The sequence below is a fragment of the Strix uralensis genome, chromosome 19 (assembly GCF_047716275.1).
Source record: "Strix uralensis isolate ZFMK-TIS-50842 chromosome 19, bStrUra1, whole genome shotgun sequence".
NCBI classification, from domain to species: domain Eukaryota; kingdom Metazoa; phylum Chordata; class Aves; order Strigiformes; family Strigidae; genus Strix; species Strix uralensis.
The window spans coordinates 13,102,174-13,122,235 of record NC_133990.1 but is presented as its reverse complement, the minus strand read 5'-3'; the positions used below and the strand labels follow the sequence as shown (position 1 = coordinate 13,122,235).

Below are 20,062 nucleotides of genomic sequence, written 5' to 3'. Positions count from 1 at the left end.
TTGTATGATAATACTTTACAGGTTGCCTCAATAGGAAGAAGCCAGAGCAATGACACGACCGAATGAGTACAGAGTATTAGTAAGGTTGTTAGTAAGAATAGGTGTGGGGTTTATTAGCTTGGTCTTCTAAGGTAAACTTTACTGTGGCAACCTTTGTAGCTTTTCTGGGAGCTTTTTGCACCCCGAGGCTCCTTAGACCCTGCAGAAAGCTGCCCGTGACTCTGCGGTAGTGTGGATCTCCCCTGATGGGAAGTGTGCGGCAGTGCTGGGAAAGCTCTGGAAAGAGTCACCTTTCCTCCAGGATGGGAGTTGAATTAGGCCACACAGCATGGATGCAAGGCATTTTTATTACTATTTTTTTATTACTTTGAGAATGGCAGCTCACAGAACTGGGCTGCTGATTTCTCCAAAGCGCTGGTAAGAAGTGACTCGGTCCAAAGTTTAACAGTTTGCACGGCCAGCCTGTCACACCCTCTCCATGAAAATACTGCCCGGGATCAGACGCACCCCGACCCACATTTCGGCCGGGGTTGAATTCTCACCCGTATGGTCTCTCCCCATTTGTACCTTTGATTGTCCTGTCCCATCCCACCCCCCCGCAACTCCCGTCACCCCCCTCCCGCTCTGCTCCCCTCAACCACCTCACTCCCGTCGTTCCCGACCCCCCAGCCCTCCCCAGCAGCTCCCCAAGCGTCGACGCCACCTGACGCGGTTCCCCCCACTCCAGCATCCCCGGGCAGACCCCGAGGCGGGGCGGGAACCGGCCGCGGGCTCCCCCCTAGCCCGGCGGGGTGCGGGCGGGCTCCCCCGGGGGCAGGCCGGGCCGGGGGAGGGGAGGGGAGGGGGAGAGGCGGCCGTCTGTCCGCCCGCCGTGTGGCTCCGTCCCCGGCTTTGTTGTGCTCGCCGCCCGGGCTCCGGGCGAGGGGGCGGGGAAGCGGGGGAAGGCGGCCGCGTCTCCTCCTCCGCCTCCTCCTCGGCCCCGCTCATGGCGATGCTGGGCACATCCGGGCTTCTTCTCCTTCTCCTCCTCCTCCTCCTCCTCCTCCTCCGGCGACGGCCGCCGCTGCCCTGAGCGCCCAGCCCGACTCCATTAGCGCCTCCCCTCCCCCCCCCCCCCCCCCCCCCCCCTCCCCGTCTCCCTTCCCGGACCCAGAGGCAGGGGGAGCCCCGGGCAAGGCAGCGCCGAGCCCGCGGAGCGGCCGGGGACATGTCCAACCAAGGGGCCCGGCGGAACGGGCCCGTCAAGCTGCGACTGACAGGTGAGGCTGAGCGGGCAGGCTCCGGCGGGGCCTGCCGCCGCCCGCCGGCCGGGCAGGGCCGAGGGAAGGGACGGGGCAAGCGAAGAGCGGCCGGGGCTCGGTGAGGGGGGGGTCGCGCAGCCCGGCCTGCCGGGGGAGCGGGGCGAGGAGAGCCCAGCTGGAGGGGCGGGAGCGGGCTCCCTCCATGTGTCTTTGAGGTTGAACCTGGGGCCGGAGGAGCCCCTCAGGCCGCGGGAGGAGAGCGGCGGGGAAGGAGGGAAGGGGGACGGCGAGCGCTGCCCTCCCCTCGCCTCCCTGCCCCGCCGCGGGGTCCGCGCCGCCGGAACAACACGTCTTCGGGGGCTGCGGGGCGGGGGTGCCGCCCGGGCCGGGCCCCCGCAGCCCGCCGGGGGTCTCCGGGCCTGGGGCAGCCGGTCGGGGGCAGCTTCAGGCGCTGGGCACCTTCTCCTCCTTCTCCGCACCCCAATTTTTTTTCTTTTCCCCTCCCTTCGTTTACTCGGTGTAAAGTTGAAAGAAACTGTCACACTCTTTGTTTTGATCTCTTTGTTTGTTGTGTGTTTTTTTTTTTTTAAACCAACTTCCTCAGTTAAGATTGTACACGGTTCGTTTGGTGAAGTGCCTTATGCTGCCCTCTTTCAGAAGACCACTTGACCTCTAATATTTTAAAATACCATAAAAACTGTTCACCTGCATGCTGGGAAGAAATATAAGTTGGTTTTAAATACTTAAAAGTATGTTCTTTTTCGTATAAGAACCCTGGTAAATAGGTTTAGAGAAAAAATCTTGGACGTTCTGCTAGAGCTTTCTTTAAAAAAAAAAAAAATACAGAAGATTAAGAAAAAGAGCTAGTTCAAAGTATTGCAAATCCCCCAGCAGATAAACGATATTTTGTATTCTAAAGTGTTGGTGCGTGAAGGTAAGCAATTGGAAAATAATAGATAACACTGTAAATACTCTTCCCTGCACAATAGTGTATTTAACTAGCTTGCAAAACAAATGTGTTTAAAAAATACTAAAAGAGTTGATATATTTACTTTAGGTGCATGTGAAATATTTCCAGTTTATGCCAAATAAAGAGAAGTGCTTTCATACTTATTTTTTATGTTATTTTTACAGGGAAAGTAAAATGTATCTGCTTTTGTTTTACTTTGGAAATACTTGGACTAAATTTCTAATCTAGTTTTCACAGAGATTTGTGAATGTCTATATATTACACTTAGAAATAAAACTCTTAAAATAAGCGTAGCTGGGACTGATGCATGGAACAGTGCTGCCTTGTTTTTACACAGTGTTTTGTAGGTTTCTCTTCAGGTTATTGCTTTATTGATGCAGTGCTTTAGTACTTTTTTCTTGAGCAGTGAGTGCTCAGGCTTGCTTATCTTTGAAACATTAAAAATGGTCTGTAGCCTTATGTAAAAGCATGGAAAGTACTGTTTAGGGAGTTGTCGCTTTCACCTTTGGCTTTTGTGTTCTGTTTTGTTTCATATTTATTTTATTTTTGTTAAGGTTTAAGCATATAATGAAATCGTGTTAGTGACAAATGTATGTTATGGGGAGTGTGATTGTGAGCAAGAAATAGGCAGTAGTTTTACATACAGAGTTTTAATTGTGCGCTCAGCCCACAAAAGAAGCAGGTACAATCTTAAGGAACGTTTCTGAGTTTTTTTGTCGTCTTGTATTTTAGGAAAGGAATATGCAGAGCACGGGCCGCTGGCAAAATTGCCTTTCTAGGGGCTATTCCAGGGTTAGCAGCTCTTGCAGTTGCTGAGTACCAGTTCTGTTACTTGGAAGCTTATATGAAACATTGGCCTATTTCTCGAGCTAAAAAGGCTTGAGGTATTTTATGCTTTAGCTAATTGTGAGTTGTTTCACATAAGGTCATTTGTTGTAAGGAAGCTTTACATGTTTAGGAAAAACACTGAATTTTATTAATTCAGCTGACATGTTGTCAGTTCTTGCCTAGGAATAGTTTTAAGTGTTCTGCGTGGTTTTGATTACCCTTTTTGATTGGAAAAGCAGTTTGAGGGCTCTTGAATTCTAGAACTGTTTGGAATTAAAAGAATCTGTATATCCAGTGTTTTTAAAAGTTTATTCTTGAACTGACAAATGCTATTTAATCTTAATTTTCTTTGGCTGTATAAAACTAGCAGTCTTCTGTTTTGGCTTGAATATTTATAGGATTAATTCTGCAATCATTGTATAATACTTATCTCTTCTGTTCATTATCTCTAAATTAGATGGTATAGATTAAAAAATGAATTTCAAGAACTGGATTCAATTAGCAGTTTTTCAGGACATAAACATTAAAGGTTTAGATGGAAAACATTGTTTTGACTGACTGGATAAATGACAGGGTAATGTTTGATGTGAGTCCAAGAACTGATCTGGAGCTAGTGCCCAACTTCTCAGTCCATCTTGAGGAGCCAAATAAAATATTTAACCTAGGCCTCATTTTGCAAAAAAGGTTGATTCTTTGTTGGGACCTTAAGAAAGTTCTGAGAAATGTTTGGCATACCTTTACACTAAGTGTTTAACAGTTTATTTAGGTCTGGGTTCCATAACAGAGAAAAACCACAGCGGTGGCATACTTCTAGTAAGTTTTTATTTAGTTTACAGTGTATCTGTGTTATACATTTCTTATAAAAGGTTATTCTGTTGCTCCTAGGTGTAGTTGTCTGTTGTAAATATCACTTGACTCTTTAGTGATATGTATGTCAATGCATTTTGCACAATCTTGAGCTAGAAAAGTGCTGGATAATTGTTAAAAACCAAAGATTATGCCTTCTGATGATAATTCACTCCTAGTGTGAGGTGTAAATGTTTGTTTCTGATTGAAATATAGGCAATGTAATTCAAGTTAGCCAAAGCCTAGAATTGTTGCACTTGTCTTCTCCAAAATTCATCTTAGCGGCTTGTAACCACACCATCCAAGCAAGCTGTAATATAAGGAAAGTTCCGTCAACTCTGACATTTTTACCACTGTTTTATCTAGTCCTATCCTGAGTACATCTGAGTTCTACAAAAGCTACAAGTGCAGTCATCCCCTTCCATTTTACTGTGATTTTTCTCAGTGTTGTGTTGAATCTGTGGATTTGTAAATATGCTATACTCTCAGACACTATGTACTATTTTTCTTCCACCCCCCATGTTGAATTGCATTTATCTTATATTCCTCAAAAAAATTGAGAAATTACTATTGCTTTCAGTTGCTCAGTAAATATTTTATGTCATAATCTGTGAATGAACTAATGTTAGAATAGTTATATTTGACTGTTTTCACTTATGATATCAATGACAGTTATCGGAACGAAGTCCATAGGGCTGTTTTTATCAAGTAGAAGGATTTATTTTAAAATCAGTTTGAAGTCTGAAAAACTGCATGGGCACTAGAATAGTTGAATAAAGGTTAGTGCATGAATTTATGTAGTTGATATGTTATAGTTAGTTTTTTTGTCAGAATAGTTAACAAGTAAAGATACTTTAATAGCCACAAAGCACAGTTACACTCTACTATAAAAAGAGGTAATAAATATCCCATGGATAAAACTGGAATGAACTGGGAGTGTTGTTGGTAAAGAATCAGAGGTAGGCCTGAGGAGTTGTTGGATCTGGTTTTCCTCCTCCTTACTGTAAGCTTTCAGGTTTCCTGGCAGAGTTTGCTAATTAGGGAAATAAAAGCACTGGATCTTGTGTTGTAGAAAATGGACAGCATCTCATCTTCTGCCCTATTATCTCTTTTGTTGATTTTACTGTCTATTCATTCCTTACAGTACAAAGGTGGTACTGTACTTTACTATAAGGTTATGGTGTTGAAGGAAGAAGGTGCTGCTTTTTCTTATTGGTTCCTAGAAACTCTTGTGATGCTAATAATATTTCTTGAGAAAGACAGGTGTTATTTAGAAAAAGCCAAAACATTCTTGAGTTTTGCAAAACAATGTGGAATCTCCAGATCAGTTTTTTGCAGTGGATAAATCTAACTGTTAAATTAATACAATTGAAAACAGTGGTTAACCTAAATTCTAAATTCTCATTAGCGTCGTTGGAAGCAGGACTGAAGTTTATGGATAGCAGAGACTCATTGTAGGCGTAGCATTACTGATTGACTGATAAAGTAGCTACCTGTATTTTTAAGTAACAAGGCTATGGTTTCATCGTTGGCTTAAATTGTAGCGCAGTTTTAGGTCAGTTTAAAATCAGACTGCTGTTTCTTTTTTCTCTTTGTAGTCCCTGGCTTCACTTTTCTGGGCCCTCCCTTGTGTTGAGTCCAGCAACTGTATAGCTATGTGATGAGCTGAAAGCTAATCCTACCAAGAAAAAAGTGGTTTTTTTGCACTGAAGGAGAGGGATGCACACAAGAAGCTGAAAAGAGGGCAGGACTGCCTCTTTTACCAGCAGCCTATAGTTAGATAGGCTTTGGTCAACAATAAAACAATGGGGTTCCTTCATGTAAGGTGTATTTGACTTAATGACACATGACTTACTAAAAACTAGTACTTAAGAAATCAGAATCAATAAATTACATAGTAGGTGGATTAAACTGGTGCAGTCATAACAAAGTCAATAGGCATGTGTCTAATCAGATTGTGCAGGGACTGATGGATGCTTGGCCCTCAATATTTTCATCAAAGTATGAAGTGTGTGTGTATATGTATGCTTTTTATATATACAGTATATAGTTATTTATATACATATAAATCAGTTGTGGATCGCACAGACCCCAAAGAATCGTAATAAACAACTGAGCAGCTGTATGGAGCAGTCTCATCTGCTTGTTTCAATGGGATCAGCTTATATAAAGAAGTTCTATTCATCTGGTGTAAAATTAGGTATCTATGTTCAAGGATACGTAATGGGGTATCATGGCAAGGAAAACAAAAATCAAAAAGGGCTTGGGGGAGGAAATAATATTAGGAAAACAGTTCTACAGGAGCTCCAATTAAAAGAGCAAAAAGGCCCAATATTCATCTTTGGTTGTAGAATCAGGAAAGCGTCGAGTAGAAGCTAGTAGAGGATTTATGTGTGTAGGTAACATATGGGACATATGTAGGAGACGTATGGGAAATCTGCAGACAGTCCTAATGTTAGTGTTTAAAAAAAATTAAAGCTGTTGGGGGGGAAAAAAGAAAAGATAAATCCCGGGGATGGAAAATTAGTGAGTAATTTTTTAATTGTACTTTTCAGTTACATTTAAAGAGTTTAAGCTGTCCTGTAATGTCTGTCTGCGTAGCTGAGCTTAGCTGAGTAACTCAGCTAGTGGTGACAAATTATTTTCTTTTTTTTTTTTTTCATATGTTAATGACACTGAAAATCTGTTCAGACCCCAGATGAAGGCATTTTTGTCTTTATGTCCTTAAGGTGAATGGGTTGATCCCTAAAAGAAGACAGCTTTTAATGTTTTGTTCTGTTTTATCTCATGGCCTTTGAAGTGTGTCCTTGCTTTGCCATCTTACTTAAAATGACATCTCGCCATCTTACTTAAAATGACATCTCGCCATCTTACTTAAAATGACATCTCGCCATCTTACTTAAAATGACATCTCGCCATTGGGCCAGACCTTTCTTGCGGGTGTTTAAAAGAGGTGGATGATTTCTTTAGGTGTCTTCCCTCTTCTCCTCACAATAATAAGATGACCTAACTTCTGACTTGGCTTAATGGCATGAGTACGTTACTATGCAGGCTATTACGTGCATGCTTTAATATATAAAATGTAAATGCTTATGACATGTGCAATGACTGAGATCATGCCGGTAGCTTCTGAGAGGCTGGTAAAGATTAATCTCAATAATGTTAGACAATGCATATAAAAGTAGCTACTGTGTGTGTCTGCTATTAGCAAAGCACGTTTCCTATTTGTGAAAGAGGATCAAAATCTTGAGGGACATTTAGCAATAGCATATTCAAGGAAGCAAACTGTTGACTTTTTCTTGCTACTTAAACTTTAAATGCTTTCAGTGAAAGCATAGATAAGAATGCTTGTAACTTTCAAGAAATCTTCATCTGTAGATAACAAAGCTCAGAACAAAATTGGCTAGGCATTATCATCTGAATTTAAGTAGGGAGACTGATACAGAATGGAGAATAGACGTGCTTAAGATCATAAAAAGGATAAACCAGGTAAAGCTGGGATTTAGAGCCACTATCTTTTGACTTTCTGCCCATGGACATTGTTTCTCTTGAGTTTAAATCCACAGAAAACATGGTTCTGTTTTGGGCCTTCCATGCATCCAGCATGATTCAGGTTCAGTTCTCTCTTATATGCCATATTTGTGTTGCACTATCAGCTGTATTTTAGCATCCTGCAGATTCTTGGCACTTTTTTTCTACTTGAGAATACTTTTTTTGCTGTTGCTCAGGCAAATTAGACTAGGAGGACTGATATTCCCGAAAGTGAGTAAAAAGTATTGCTTAGATGAAGTGTTACTGCCATTTTCAAAATTCTGAAAGTGAAAGAAAAAGTAGCAGTATGTGAGTTCATGTGGCTGTATCCTGTTGTTAATTTTCTGGAACGACTCTTGGCCAGTATGTATTTAACACAACTTAGAAGGATTGTTTTCTTGCAGAAAGGGAGAGTCACTCCAACCATGGCTTTGGTATTGTCAGTGTGAAGTGGTTCAATGCGTCCTTTCTATAATGAATTCATTTAAGTTGTTTCAAATATGCAGAGCATGTACAGACTATGTAATTTACAGGTCACAGTAAAAATGTGTACCCAGATTCTACCATTCATGCTTAAATTAGCATGGGTGATGCCATCTTGCCACAAACATTCGAGTGACAATGCCATAGTAAAGCTTTCCAACCCGCAGCGCCGTTTTCCAGGATACATGCGTCCCTCTGCTCCATCCCGTGCTGTCAGATGGGGCGGGCTGAGGAATATATCCAGTTAAAATCGACCTCTTCCTCTCATCCCCCCCCCCCCCCCCTTTTTTTTTTTAACTGAGTGTAGAAGAGGACTGTTGTGGGTTGGCACACGTGTGTGTGAGTGGTTTAAATCAGCCAGGTGTTTGCAGAACAGCCAGGCTGTTTGTGGGATTGGGGGTGTATCTTGGCTGATCACATGAAATAGTTTAAAACTAAGGGACATACGCTCATTTTCATTCTGCCTTGACCCAGATCTTAATATTACTGATGGAGTTAAATGGAGTCATAACTAATTATATCTGTAATGATACTTCTTTTTAACATACCTAACTATTTGATTTGGAGTTTATATATAGATGCATACGTAAATTCAATTATAGATGCAGTTGTGCTTGTATTTAATTGAAGGTGGGAATCTGCATTGGTAATACTAGACACATTTTCTGAAAACTTGAGCCAACTTGGTTATTTCTTTATAATACAAATAAAGACCAGGCTGTGTACTTCTAAAACTGCACCTGGTAAAACGTCTGCTTTGTGCTTATCATAGGACATGAAGAAAGTGGATGGAGCATACTCAGTGAAAGCTTGCTGTTTCATTTTAGAAAAAGGTAGTCTACTAGCTTTTGCAATTATTTTTCATGGAAAACATGTAAATGTACTAAAATAAATCCTCTTTTATTCTTGGTGGAGGAAGAAAGATCTCTGGATTAGAGTACTTATAAACATGGCTGGTTTAAAAAAAATAATCCTTAAGCGTGCAAAGGAACTAAACATGTCTGGATAAAATACATAGAATTACATTCATGCTTAACTGCCTGGAATTAGAAATTCATAGCATTAATTGTGCTAAGCATTTAGGTGTCCTTATGACAATTCTTCGATTTAACTCTTTAACACAAAATTTTCACCTTACATTGTCTGAAATGGTTAATTTATTATGTGTATAAATAGTTATTTTCAGTAAAAAAACTCTCACCCACTATTTACCCTGATGTATTTATGAAAATAATGGCTTATAGCTCTGTATAGAAGACTTTATGCAGGACTAAATGAGTAATAGCATTGTGCCTAGGTGTAGTAATATTAAAGTATCCTCTTTTTTGTTTAGCAGCAAAATAAGTACTTGTGTCTTGATTTATAAAATGTGATATCAGATGTGATATAAGAAACTTTATAAAGGTGGAGCTGGTGTAGGCAGGTGTTGTCATTCGGAGGCAAAAGGGGTCATTTGTAAAGGTGAATCAGGACAGAGTGGGACAAAACCAGGGAAGGTTTAGACTGGCTCTTAGGAAGGATTTCTTTGCAGAAGGGGTTGTTGGGCGTTGGAATGGGCTGCCTAGGGCAGGGGGGGGAGTCCCCATCCCTGGAGGGGTTGAAGAGTCGGGTTGACCCAGCGCTGAGGGATCTGGTGGAGTTGGGAACGGTCAGGGTGAGGTTCATGGTTGGACTGGAGGAGCTTCAAGGGCTTTTCCAACCGAGATGATTCTGTGATTCTGTGAAAAGTGTTCAAGAGCTAGCCGGAGGAGCTGACACAGGGACATGAAGACACTAGAAGTATACCAGGTTTCGTGTCACTTTATAGTGGAAGCAGAAAACAAATGTGGGTTCCTGTACTTGGACTAAAACACACAGAAATCTCTCCTGCCTTTCATGTTGCTGATTACAATATTGCTCTTAGCCAAGTAGTAATGATTGCATTTTCAATGTGAAATCTGAAGATGCCAAGTGTTTCTCTTCCTCATGCTAGTATTAATACATATATTTCAAGAGACACAAAATATATGTGTTGCTAAGTACTCTGTTTAAAAGAACATGAAGGACCTGGTCCTCCCATATGCTTGAGAGCACTTGCTCAGCATTACTCATTATGAAATTAAAAATGACTGGCGGCTTTAAGCCTGGGTTCACAATGTATGACACATTAATTGACCAAACTTTAAAGAAGGGTATAATGAATGTTAAAGTGGAAATTTTCTGGGACTTTTAACTTTCTACTAGAATCCTCTAAATAAAAAATGTTCTGCTATTGCAGAGCCTCCTGGTAATTAAAGCCTCTGAACAACTGTAAAAATTTTAACTGCCATCTTTCATAATTTCAAATGGGTCATATACGTGGCATTTCTAAATGTCTAACTAGCAATTCTGGATGTTTGATAGAGCACAAGGTGTGTTGATGAACAGAATCTTCAGATGTATGTATCATGCATTATAATAAACTGTTGGTCAAGTATGGATGTGCGGAATAGGGAAAAACTGCTGTTGATCTCTGTTCAAGCTAATTTATGGCGCCGCACAGGGGAAATGCCTGTGTGTTCTTACAGAAGCAAATACTATCTGTAAGTTCAAGATGCCATGCAATGTTTCTGGATTACCTTAAATAGCTGGATATGTGCTCTTTGTCAAAAAAATCTTTATGATCATGCATGGCAGGGGTGGCCAAGATTTATCCTGAAGTTGTGATGTCACGTAACATTGTATCCCTTTTGTGAAGATCTTTCAGATTTGGGATTTCTACTTAAGAACTGGGTCAAAGTGTGATTTAAAATGATGTTGGTGTCTGCTTTCTTCTGCAACAGGAAAAGAGAAGGCCTTTAAGGAAAAAGTGACTTGCAGTAATTTTCAGTAGTACATGCTGTGCCTGGTTTGTCATAAAATAAAATATTCTCTCCCTTCCTTAAGCTGTTCCTGCAGTTCATAATTTTCTCCCAATACTTGTCTTACACGATGGTGGTAAAAGGAGGTTAAAATTTCTGTAGTCCCATCTACAAGGATAGACAATACAGTTTTTGGTTCCCCTCCCTCACAGCAAGCTGTTGCTCTGTCTGGGGCGGTACTATATGTTTATATTTATCTGTGTCTTACTTGCTTCTGTGGCCAAGAGATCCTGAAGAAATTTCTGTTCGTTTGTGAAATCTGAATGTGGTATTGTGAATATGTGCCTCGGATTTCCTCATTACAATATTTATCATTTTTCCTGAAAGTTCCTTTCCTCTGGTGAATTGTTCATCCTGTAGAATAAGTCAGCTATTTCCTGTGTATCAGCATAATGTAACTTAATCTGCACTGGGTAGTACTTTGGACCCATTCAAAAGCTTTGTATTTTTTGTAAGTTTATTGAAATTTAGAAACTTCACTGTCTCTACATTTAAACAGTTCTCCCTAGTGTGGCCCAAGTCTGGAGATGCACTTGTTTTGCACCCACCCTGTGTCACAGTGATGGAGTAGCAGTAAATGAAAAGAAAAATTGTCCCTGTCAACCTGACCCTTTTGAACGTTACATTTGCGCTTCAGCAGCGTGGTGAGTAGGAGCACTGGTTCCTGCGGTGGCTTCTACCTCATGTAATTTAAACACAGTTTTGAATTGCTTTGTCTGTCTGAACATCACTTTTTATTCACTGTCAGTGGAATTTATAACTATAGTTGAATTTGTAATACCAAGTTGGAGCTCATAACACCAACTATAGTTAGTGCTTCCCATTATAAGACTCTCTTTTGCTTGCTGTTAAGCAGCCTGCTAACACTGAAATTTTTCATGCTGAGTAGCTAAATTGGGCTGAATTTATTTTGGGAAGATTCTGTTAAAATTCAACCAGTTTCAAGAAGGAGATTAGAATTATGTTGCACATATTTTAAAATCCTTTGTTCATGTGAGTCCTTTATTCTTGGTCAAGAACGCTGTCAAACAGGGACATGGTAATAGGCAGATGTCCCTGAATCAGCCTAGTAAAAATTAGTGCATGGTTTAACAAATGGCTGGGACAGGAGTTGATCTTGACCTGCTAATGCTAAACTTGGTGGTGTGCTCCCGGTGTGAAGAGAGGCATTAACTAGAATGCAGAGAGTTCAAAAGTTGGATGAGGGTGGAGAAGGGAGTGACCTGGAACAAGGAACTGTCCGGGACAAATGGGTGGTGGGGGAGACCGATTTTTTTGGCAGGACAAGGCACTGGGGATCTTCTGGTGCCCGGACTCTGGTGTTGTAGCAACGAACATGACACAGGGTCGCAGGGGCAGTCCAGATTCTTGTGTTTCCAAACTTTTTAACACTTGGCTTTGTAACCTGGGAATGCTGTTGCTGCACGTGCTGTTATTAGTGATTTGAGCATGTTACTTGGAAGAAATTGTCATCTACAGCAGAGGTGCTTTATAAGAACTTAAGATGCATAACAAGTGCAAAGAATATAAGTGGTTGCAGTTGGGTACAGGACAGAAGTTTGAAAACAAACAGGAGAAAACACCCACCCCAAAATTTCTCCCATCTCTTCCTTTGCTCCACGTGTTCATCACCTTGATCGTATATAGAAGAAACAGGGAATTAAGGGCTGGCTTCTAAGTGGCCATGATTCATAACATAATTCTAAGAAAAACTTGCAGATAAAATCAGGATTACTCCTTACATGTAGAACAAAAGGAATTCTTCAGCTTTTACCAAACTTGAGAAATTTTTTTTTTTTAAAAAAAAGTCCTTGATTCTAAGAAATGATGTGATGTCTTGGTCACTTCATTAATGCTAATATTTTCTTGCTTTAAAAGGGTCAGAAGACTTTCTGTTAAGTAATATGTGGTAATAATGGAATGATGTGGTTTTTAATGTTTCCTTGGCTAATTTACATGTCACCTATTCACAAAGGTTTTGGAGTTACAATTAATATTTTTTTCAGATAAGTGCTATCTGCTATTGACGGGTTAGTTGCATGAAAGATTTGACCTTTTTTAGTCAGAGTCAATACAAATATGTTAAATGTCGAATGGAGAGAGAAAGCTGTGGCAGTCATTTGTGTACTCTGATGGAAGTAAAGAATTCTCTATAGAAGAGGGGAGTCCTCTAATTTCACAATTTGTACCACTGGATTTGTACAGGAACAGCTTACTGTGTTAGTGGATTGATATAATATACTGTGCTTTGTTTATACTGAGTTGCCTGTGCTGTGAAAAACTTCGATCTTCACTCTATATATTAAACGTACACACACACGAGTCTACCAAAGAGTGAAGAAACAAATCAGAAGCAGGTGTACCTCCAGCAGGAGAAAGGCATCATGTTCTATTTGAAGTTTCCTTTAGAGGCCTATTCTGAAAATGGCTACGTATAGACAAAGTGAGGAGAAGTTTTAAGAGTGCTATCAGATAATATGATTTTTTTTTTTAGCCAACTAAAAATAAGTTAACTGATACAGTGTGAAACTGCAAGGTTTCATTTTAAGTGAACTTACACTTAATATTGTCTAACCATGACGAAAAGTGAGCTTTTTAAACTGTTTTCGTATTTGTCCAGTGTTACTTGTTGATGTTTAACACTACTTCTCTTCCCCCCTCCCCGTGTTTGATACAAGGCCGAAACAAAATCTGCTCCTAGGAAGACTTCTTTTCCAAATAGCTGCTCATTTTCACACCTTGAGCCTTGGGCAATTAAATACTTGATTTTTTTTGTTTGTTTTTCAGCTGATCCCCTTTTTCATTATTTAAGGTCTGTGAAAGCCCCAACTGCTTCCCAGGGAGTTGTTTAGGAGTCCCTGTGATGTTGCTATCTTGAACCTTCCAAAGCTAGTGGTCTGTTTCTATTTCATATACACGCTACATGCATCATTTTTGTGCTGAAATAAATATCTGTTTATCAGCTTAATAGTGAGTTGCCAGAGTTTGAGAGGTGAGATGTATCTTTGTTGTTTTAAGACTATTAAATAGCTAAAGAAGAGAGTACAATTTCCATCAGATAGTGTGTTAACTGTATTTCATGGAATTACCTTTTTCTAATGACATTTTTTGTTATTTGCACACACACGCATGTTTGGGTTTATTTTTTTTTAAGGGCATGCTTTCTTCATTGTATTTGGCTGTTTTTTTAACTTTTTAATTGAAGTATTTACAATATAGTTATTTTTGTTATAGTGATCCGTTTTATTGTTTCAGAAGTGAATGAATCATATATTCTGGGTTATTTTTTCCTGGCAAATATTTTTCTTTAATGATTACTCAGGGCTAGCTTAAATTGTACCTATGAATAATACTTGAAATACAGTATCTGATTCATCATTTCAAATGTTACAATGAAAAACCTTGTGAAAATATATATATAGGTCTTTTTCCTTTCAGTTGCGAGAACGCGTTTACAGGGAACTGGACTGGCTATGTAGCTGTTGTAGAACAATGAAATAATACTGCTTCTCAATTCTGTTATTTGTTCTGACTGCACCTCGATTTCCTAAAATCCCAAGATCTTGTTCTGTTTCCCAGGTTCCTTCCATCCTGGAAGAACAGGTACTGGCTCTGCAGCTGAGGTTGCAGCAGGCGGTTCACATTTGTGCCCCCCTTGCAAGGGCAGGGTGGCTGCAGTAGATGAGCAGTTACTGGGGTGGGGAGAGGATGTTCTGCAAATCCCCAAAGAGTTGCTCTGATTGCCTGCAGATAGGCGTGCCCTGTGTGTAACTGCATCCTAGCAGGCGCGCCTATCTGCATGCAACTGCATCATAGCAATCTTCTCACGCAGGTTTGCTACATCACTATCAACTGCTCTAAATTGTTTTTCCCTGCACCCATAAATTTCTTGCCTTTTGCTTTCTCTTGTTTTAGGAACTTGCTGCAACTTTTCTCATTCATACCATGTGTTAGCAATGTTGTTTGTGCCCTCCCTGTATCTATATTCTAGAAGAAAACTGTGCTACCTATGGCTATGGAGTTTGTGCTCTTGATTACTCATATTTTACAATTATTTTATTTTTTCCTGTCTGAAACCAGTCAAGGCATCAGCCTGTTTTGAATGTTGTATGGGTATTATCATGAAGATGTTAGTGGGGATCCTCTGCTAGTCTACAAGGAGGCAAATACAGTTAATTTTGGCAACAAATACAGCAGAAAATAACCATAGGCTGGTGTGGAACCTGCTCACAGTAAATGGCCTTTGCTTGTTGAATCACAGTTTCTGACTGGCCTTCCAAGTCAGTCCCAGGTGGAAGAGTCCAGGTGCACTTCCTCGACTGCTCAGCATGAATTAACAAGGCCAGATCTGAATGCTGGAGATGAGTAAGCAGCTTCATGGCCCCCTGAAAATGGAAGAGAGGAATGTAAATACTCCATATTTTTTATTAGTGGAGTGGATGCGTTCTCATATTTGTGTTGATTATACTGAGTTTTGAAATATTTGGAAGAGTAGAAGTATCAAAAGAGCATCTGATGTGTGTTTACGTGTTTCTGTGAACACAGGGAGCTTTTTAAAGTGCAGCAGAAATTCTGGGCAGCATATAAAACCTGAAAAGAGTGAGTCTACTTTTTTTGCATCTGTATAACTGATTTATGTAATCTAGAATGTAAAGACTTAAGTTCTGGTAGATTTTGTTTAGGAGTAAAAATGTCATACACAAACAGTTTTTTCATATGTTTCCCAGATTCTCTGTAGGTAGGTTTAAAAAAAAAAAAAAAAAAAAACCACAACACAACAAAAAACACACCCCCCCCCAAAAAAAAAAACAAAAACCAACCAACCAAACAAAAAAACCCAACAAAAAAACCCCCAACAGAAAACCCCTACATATTTTCTCTGTTGCCCCTACCCTTTTAAGCTGCTGTCCAGACAAATATTTATAAACAGAAAGTAATGCAGTTTTCTGCATGCACAAAGCCCTGGGGAAAATGAGGAAATGTTTTAGTGTGTGTGAGGCGTTTAGTACTTTGTTTTGCTCTGATTTATCTTTCAAAGAGCTGTGGAGACCTGCCTTAAAAAACTCAAATACACTCGCTGTGAGCTTATATTACCTTTGTTTAAAATGGTCAAACCTCTACTGCTGAAACTCAGGAATTCATGGACAGAATGACTAGAACAGCAAATATGACTTTAAAAAAATGTGGTTATTGAATAAACTGGTATGAGCCCAGCTGCTGTGGATAAATTGATTTTGCTGTTGCTTTAAATCTATGATGTGTTGGTATTTTGGCAGAGTAAGAAAAACAAGGATATTAGAAAGTAATTTACTGCACTGGGATTAGTAAAGAGTGTTCTGTTTCTATGACTGGGGCAGAACAGGATGGTTTAGATGTGTCTGATAAACAGGACGAGGTCTAGTCTGACAGCTGGCAACAATAGCTTTTGCTCAAAGTCAGGTGTACTAAATTAGCAAATCTATTACAAGGATACAGGAGAAATCTCACAGAAGACAGCCTTGTAGGCAGAAGTGTTGCCAAATGGGAAATGATTCATCGTCTCTGAATGGGATGAGCACTGAGCAGAAGCAGTTTAAACCTCAGACTGCTTTGGCTCATAAACCACCAAATATGCGATTAACACTTTATCTTCTCCAATCCTGTGTTTTTTATTGTCTCCTGAACAGTAGTCTATATTTAGGATCAAAATCTACAAGACTCGCTTCTTTGTTCTATTTCTCTTTTGTAAGTTTGAATGTGTTCAGGTACTTTTTTGACTTTCAGCTAAATCGCAGTGTTTGCGTGCATCCGATCTTGTGACCCTTTGGCAGTATCACCTTTTAGTGAGGACTGTTACGTGTCTGGAATGCAAGCATGACACAAGTGACGCTGGCAGAACTGAGTTAGTGTAGTTCATTTGCTTATATTCAGTGAAAATACATGATTAGCTGGAGATGGAGTTTTAATATGGCATGCCAGTTCCAAGGTGAACACTGCATTTTGATTTTCAGTATTTTAAAAATCTGTATCTATTTAACATTGACAATGCTATTTGTAGCCTACAGTGCACAAAGATAAACAGGAAATATATTTGGGAATTCTTAAACTTAGTTATGGATTAGTGCAGAAAGGAGGTACAGTTTACAAAGCTAGTTGAAGGAATTTAAAGGGGGAAGAGGCTTGTGCCCTCTTTGTTCCTTTATTGTTCATATAGCTGATTGGAGTTTTAGCATGTCTCTGGTCTTGTTTTAATATAAATTGTCGTATTAGCTCTAAGAAACATAGATGATAAACTAAAGGAATTATGTCACTGAATGGTGTTTAGTATTAAGTAATTGAGATACGAGAAGATAGCTGTGAGAGGAAAATTTGTTTTACTTGTTAATATATTGTTTAGCAAATAATTATACTGGGGGGGTGGGGCCTGAGATAGCACTCAATTAGCAGTTGAGATTTCCAAGGAGCAGTGTGCCTAGGAGATTAATGTAAAGATTCCTCTGGAAAATTGTGTCTGCTTTTACCTTGCATGTGCAACCGAATAAGAAATGGTAAAAACCAGAAGTGATATCTAGTATAATGTGTTGTGAGTGGAACTGCAAGAGGCTGAGGGTTTCTAGAGTGAAAGGCACCAGAGTAAATGAGGGCTTTCTATTCCTGTGTCCCCTCAAAATCCCCACTGTGTCCACACAGACCTTCTGAAGCTCATAACTGGTGTTTGAGATCAATGGAGATACCTGCATGCTCATTATGCTTGAAAGCTGTTCTGCCTTTGTAGATGCCTAGCAATATCCTCCAATTTCTTGGAAATACCTTACTGGATTTTTATTCATTTGATATACAACTAGGAGTGTTGATTCACAGTGTTATATTTTTTTTTTACATTAATGTAATCAGCAACTCCCCGTTTCAGTCTTACCTGCTTCCCATTAGCTTTCTTCATTTTTACTCTACTGGTTATTATCTTCTACTGTGTGCTCCTCTTTATCAATAAATTCTTGTCTCTTCACCTCTTGAACATTGCATTGTCCCAAAAGATTTCTGAAGTTGTAGTTTGAATGGAAGCTTTTTTTGGGCAAGATTCTTTATTTTCATGTATTGGCGAGCTACTTCATCTGAATCTCTTGGTGTTGTTTCTTTAAAATCCTTTTTGTATTGTTTCTTACAGTAGTATATAATTTAAATAACTTGTGTAAAAACAAAGCAAAACAAAATGAGGATTTAATATAAGTCGCTTTACTTTTGTTGAAATAAATAGGATTGCTTATCTCTGTTTAACAGCAGCAGCTTCTTAGACTGTTTGGATTTGTTCTGTAGAACACATCTGTTTACACAGAGAAACTAAACTGAAGCTGTTCCTATTAAAGGACTACAGTTTAACTAAATCAGTTTATAAATTGTATAGGCTATTGATATAATTATCTCCTGGAGATGAGGTTTCATGGTTATCTCTCTGATGGGGGAAGAAGACTGGACTGAGGTACTTGAGAATTTTGACAATGTATGAATGGGTGACATCTTGGGTTTTCCGCATGTACCTTCTTTAAGCAGCTGGTGTATTCCCCACTTAGATGGTATTGTATTTCTGTAGGTAGAGCCAGAACTATGTAGTCAGAGGCATAAGCTTAGTAACCAGGTAAAGGTGTGTATATAGTCCACACATCTTTCTCCTGATGCTCTTTTTTTTTTGTTTGTTTTTGGCAGTGGCCAAACTCAGTTCTGGGGAGAGGGGCCATTTCCAGAGTTGAAAGCACTCCACTAAAACCAGTTTTCCCAAAAAAAGTAAATATAGTGCTCAAATGTTTCAGCTGCATTAAAGGAAGAAGAGGCAGGATTACATATTATCAGGGAGACAGATCAGAATTCATGTCTGAAGTTGTGGTGTTGATGATCATGCAAGAGGATGTAAAGAGTGCATCACTCATCTATATTTCCCCATATAATATGATTACAGTACATCAGGTGTAGGAGTAGAACAAAATTGTGCTGACCTAGGAGTTTAGATTAAGGGTGGATGCTTAATTAGTGATTTTTGCTAGTGATAGCATCAAAATAATGATCCTCATGGACTCTTTTAAGTTTTATTTATTAGGGAATGATTTTTTAAAAATTACTCAAATATTTCAAGTTATATATTTGAAATGCCAGAACTGGCTTTTTCTCCCCCCCCCGAGTTGTCACCTTAGTTGTTGTCATGTTTTGGGACTTGTTTCTTATAAAATTAATATTTACAACATTTTGCTGAAGAGTGGCACAACAATTACTCATGAAGGGTAAATGATGGGCATGCTTTTGGTGTCTTTTTTTTTTCTGGTTCTTTTCGCCTCTTGCCAAGAAAGCCCCAGCAGTAGCAGTGTCCCCCTCGGATCGAGTCTGTAGTGGAGACAGAATTTTGAGACTTCCTGTTGAAATCAAGTGTGTGACTGTGTCCCGACAGAGATGGCAGTGGTCTGAAAGTCTGGAAAGCTGCTGGTATCTACAATTCCTGATACCCAGGAGTCTGGGTTAGTTGCAGGTGCCTCTTGTCTGAGACCCTTTTTAAAATTCAGGGCATTTTTGTCTGGTTGGTAATTAGATCATGAATTTCTTTTGTTGTTGCCTCTACTATAGATCATTCAGAGGGTGGAGAGTTTTACTGCCGTGAAACAAATCCGAGGGCTCTGCTTCTTGTTAGCATGTTTTTCCCCCAGCACATTTTCAGAGGTGCATGAAATACATCAGGCACAGCAGAGCTATAATTTGTTTCTAGTGTTAGCTTTTTTCCCCCCACCCATGTTCCTGTCAAAATAAGCTATAAGAGTAAATTTCCATGTTACCTTTTTTATTTACCCAGTTCTCAGAGGAAGAATCCTGTGCTAAGTATTTTGCAAGTTGATAATTTTGGGCTAATCACTTCTGTCTAAACTGGGTCTTGGTTAAAAACTAGCTGCTGGCATTTCAAACAAATCGTTAAGGATTGAGGTAAGATTTTAGCACAATGATTCTTAAGAGTTTGAGATAAGAGTACCCCCTTTTCTTTGCCCGAGCTCTTAAATACTATTCTATTTATTTCTAGGATAATTGAGTTAATGCTCGTAATAGTTTACTTCACTCACGCTTGCATATAATAACCACCTCTGTAGGTTTAAGATTAGTTAATCTTGGTAATGTTACTTTAAATTAAAAGGGTTTTTTTAAATGGGAGTTATGTTTTTAATAATACAGGAAGATAAAATAAGAATAATTGAGAGGATCACAGAGCAAATATAATAGCAAAGCTGATGGGTTCATTTACCTTTTAATGGATTTCTGTTTCCCACCCTGATTTT

General features: G+C 39.6%; 1 protein-coding gene across 3 annotated transcripts in view; it reads left to right on the top strand.

The window, feature by feature from the left end:
- The first annotated feature begins 1,139 nt into the window (after positions 1-1,139).
- Positions 1,140-20,062, top strand: part of SMURF2 (SMAD specific E3 ubiquitin protein ligase 2) — a 67,242-nt gene continuing 48,319 nt past the window's right edge. For all 3 annotated transcript variants that reach the window (XR_012631590.1, XM_074889550.1, XM_074889548.1), the window contains exon 1: positions 1,140-1,259. Coding sequence is in view for 2 of the 3 variants with exons in the window: in XM_074889550.1 (XP_074745651.1) it covers positions 1,208-1,259 (52 nt within the window). In the remaining variant the exon portion in view is untranslated. The remainder of the gene's footprint in view (positions 1,260-20,062) is intronic.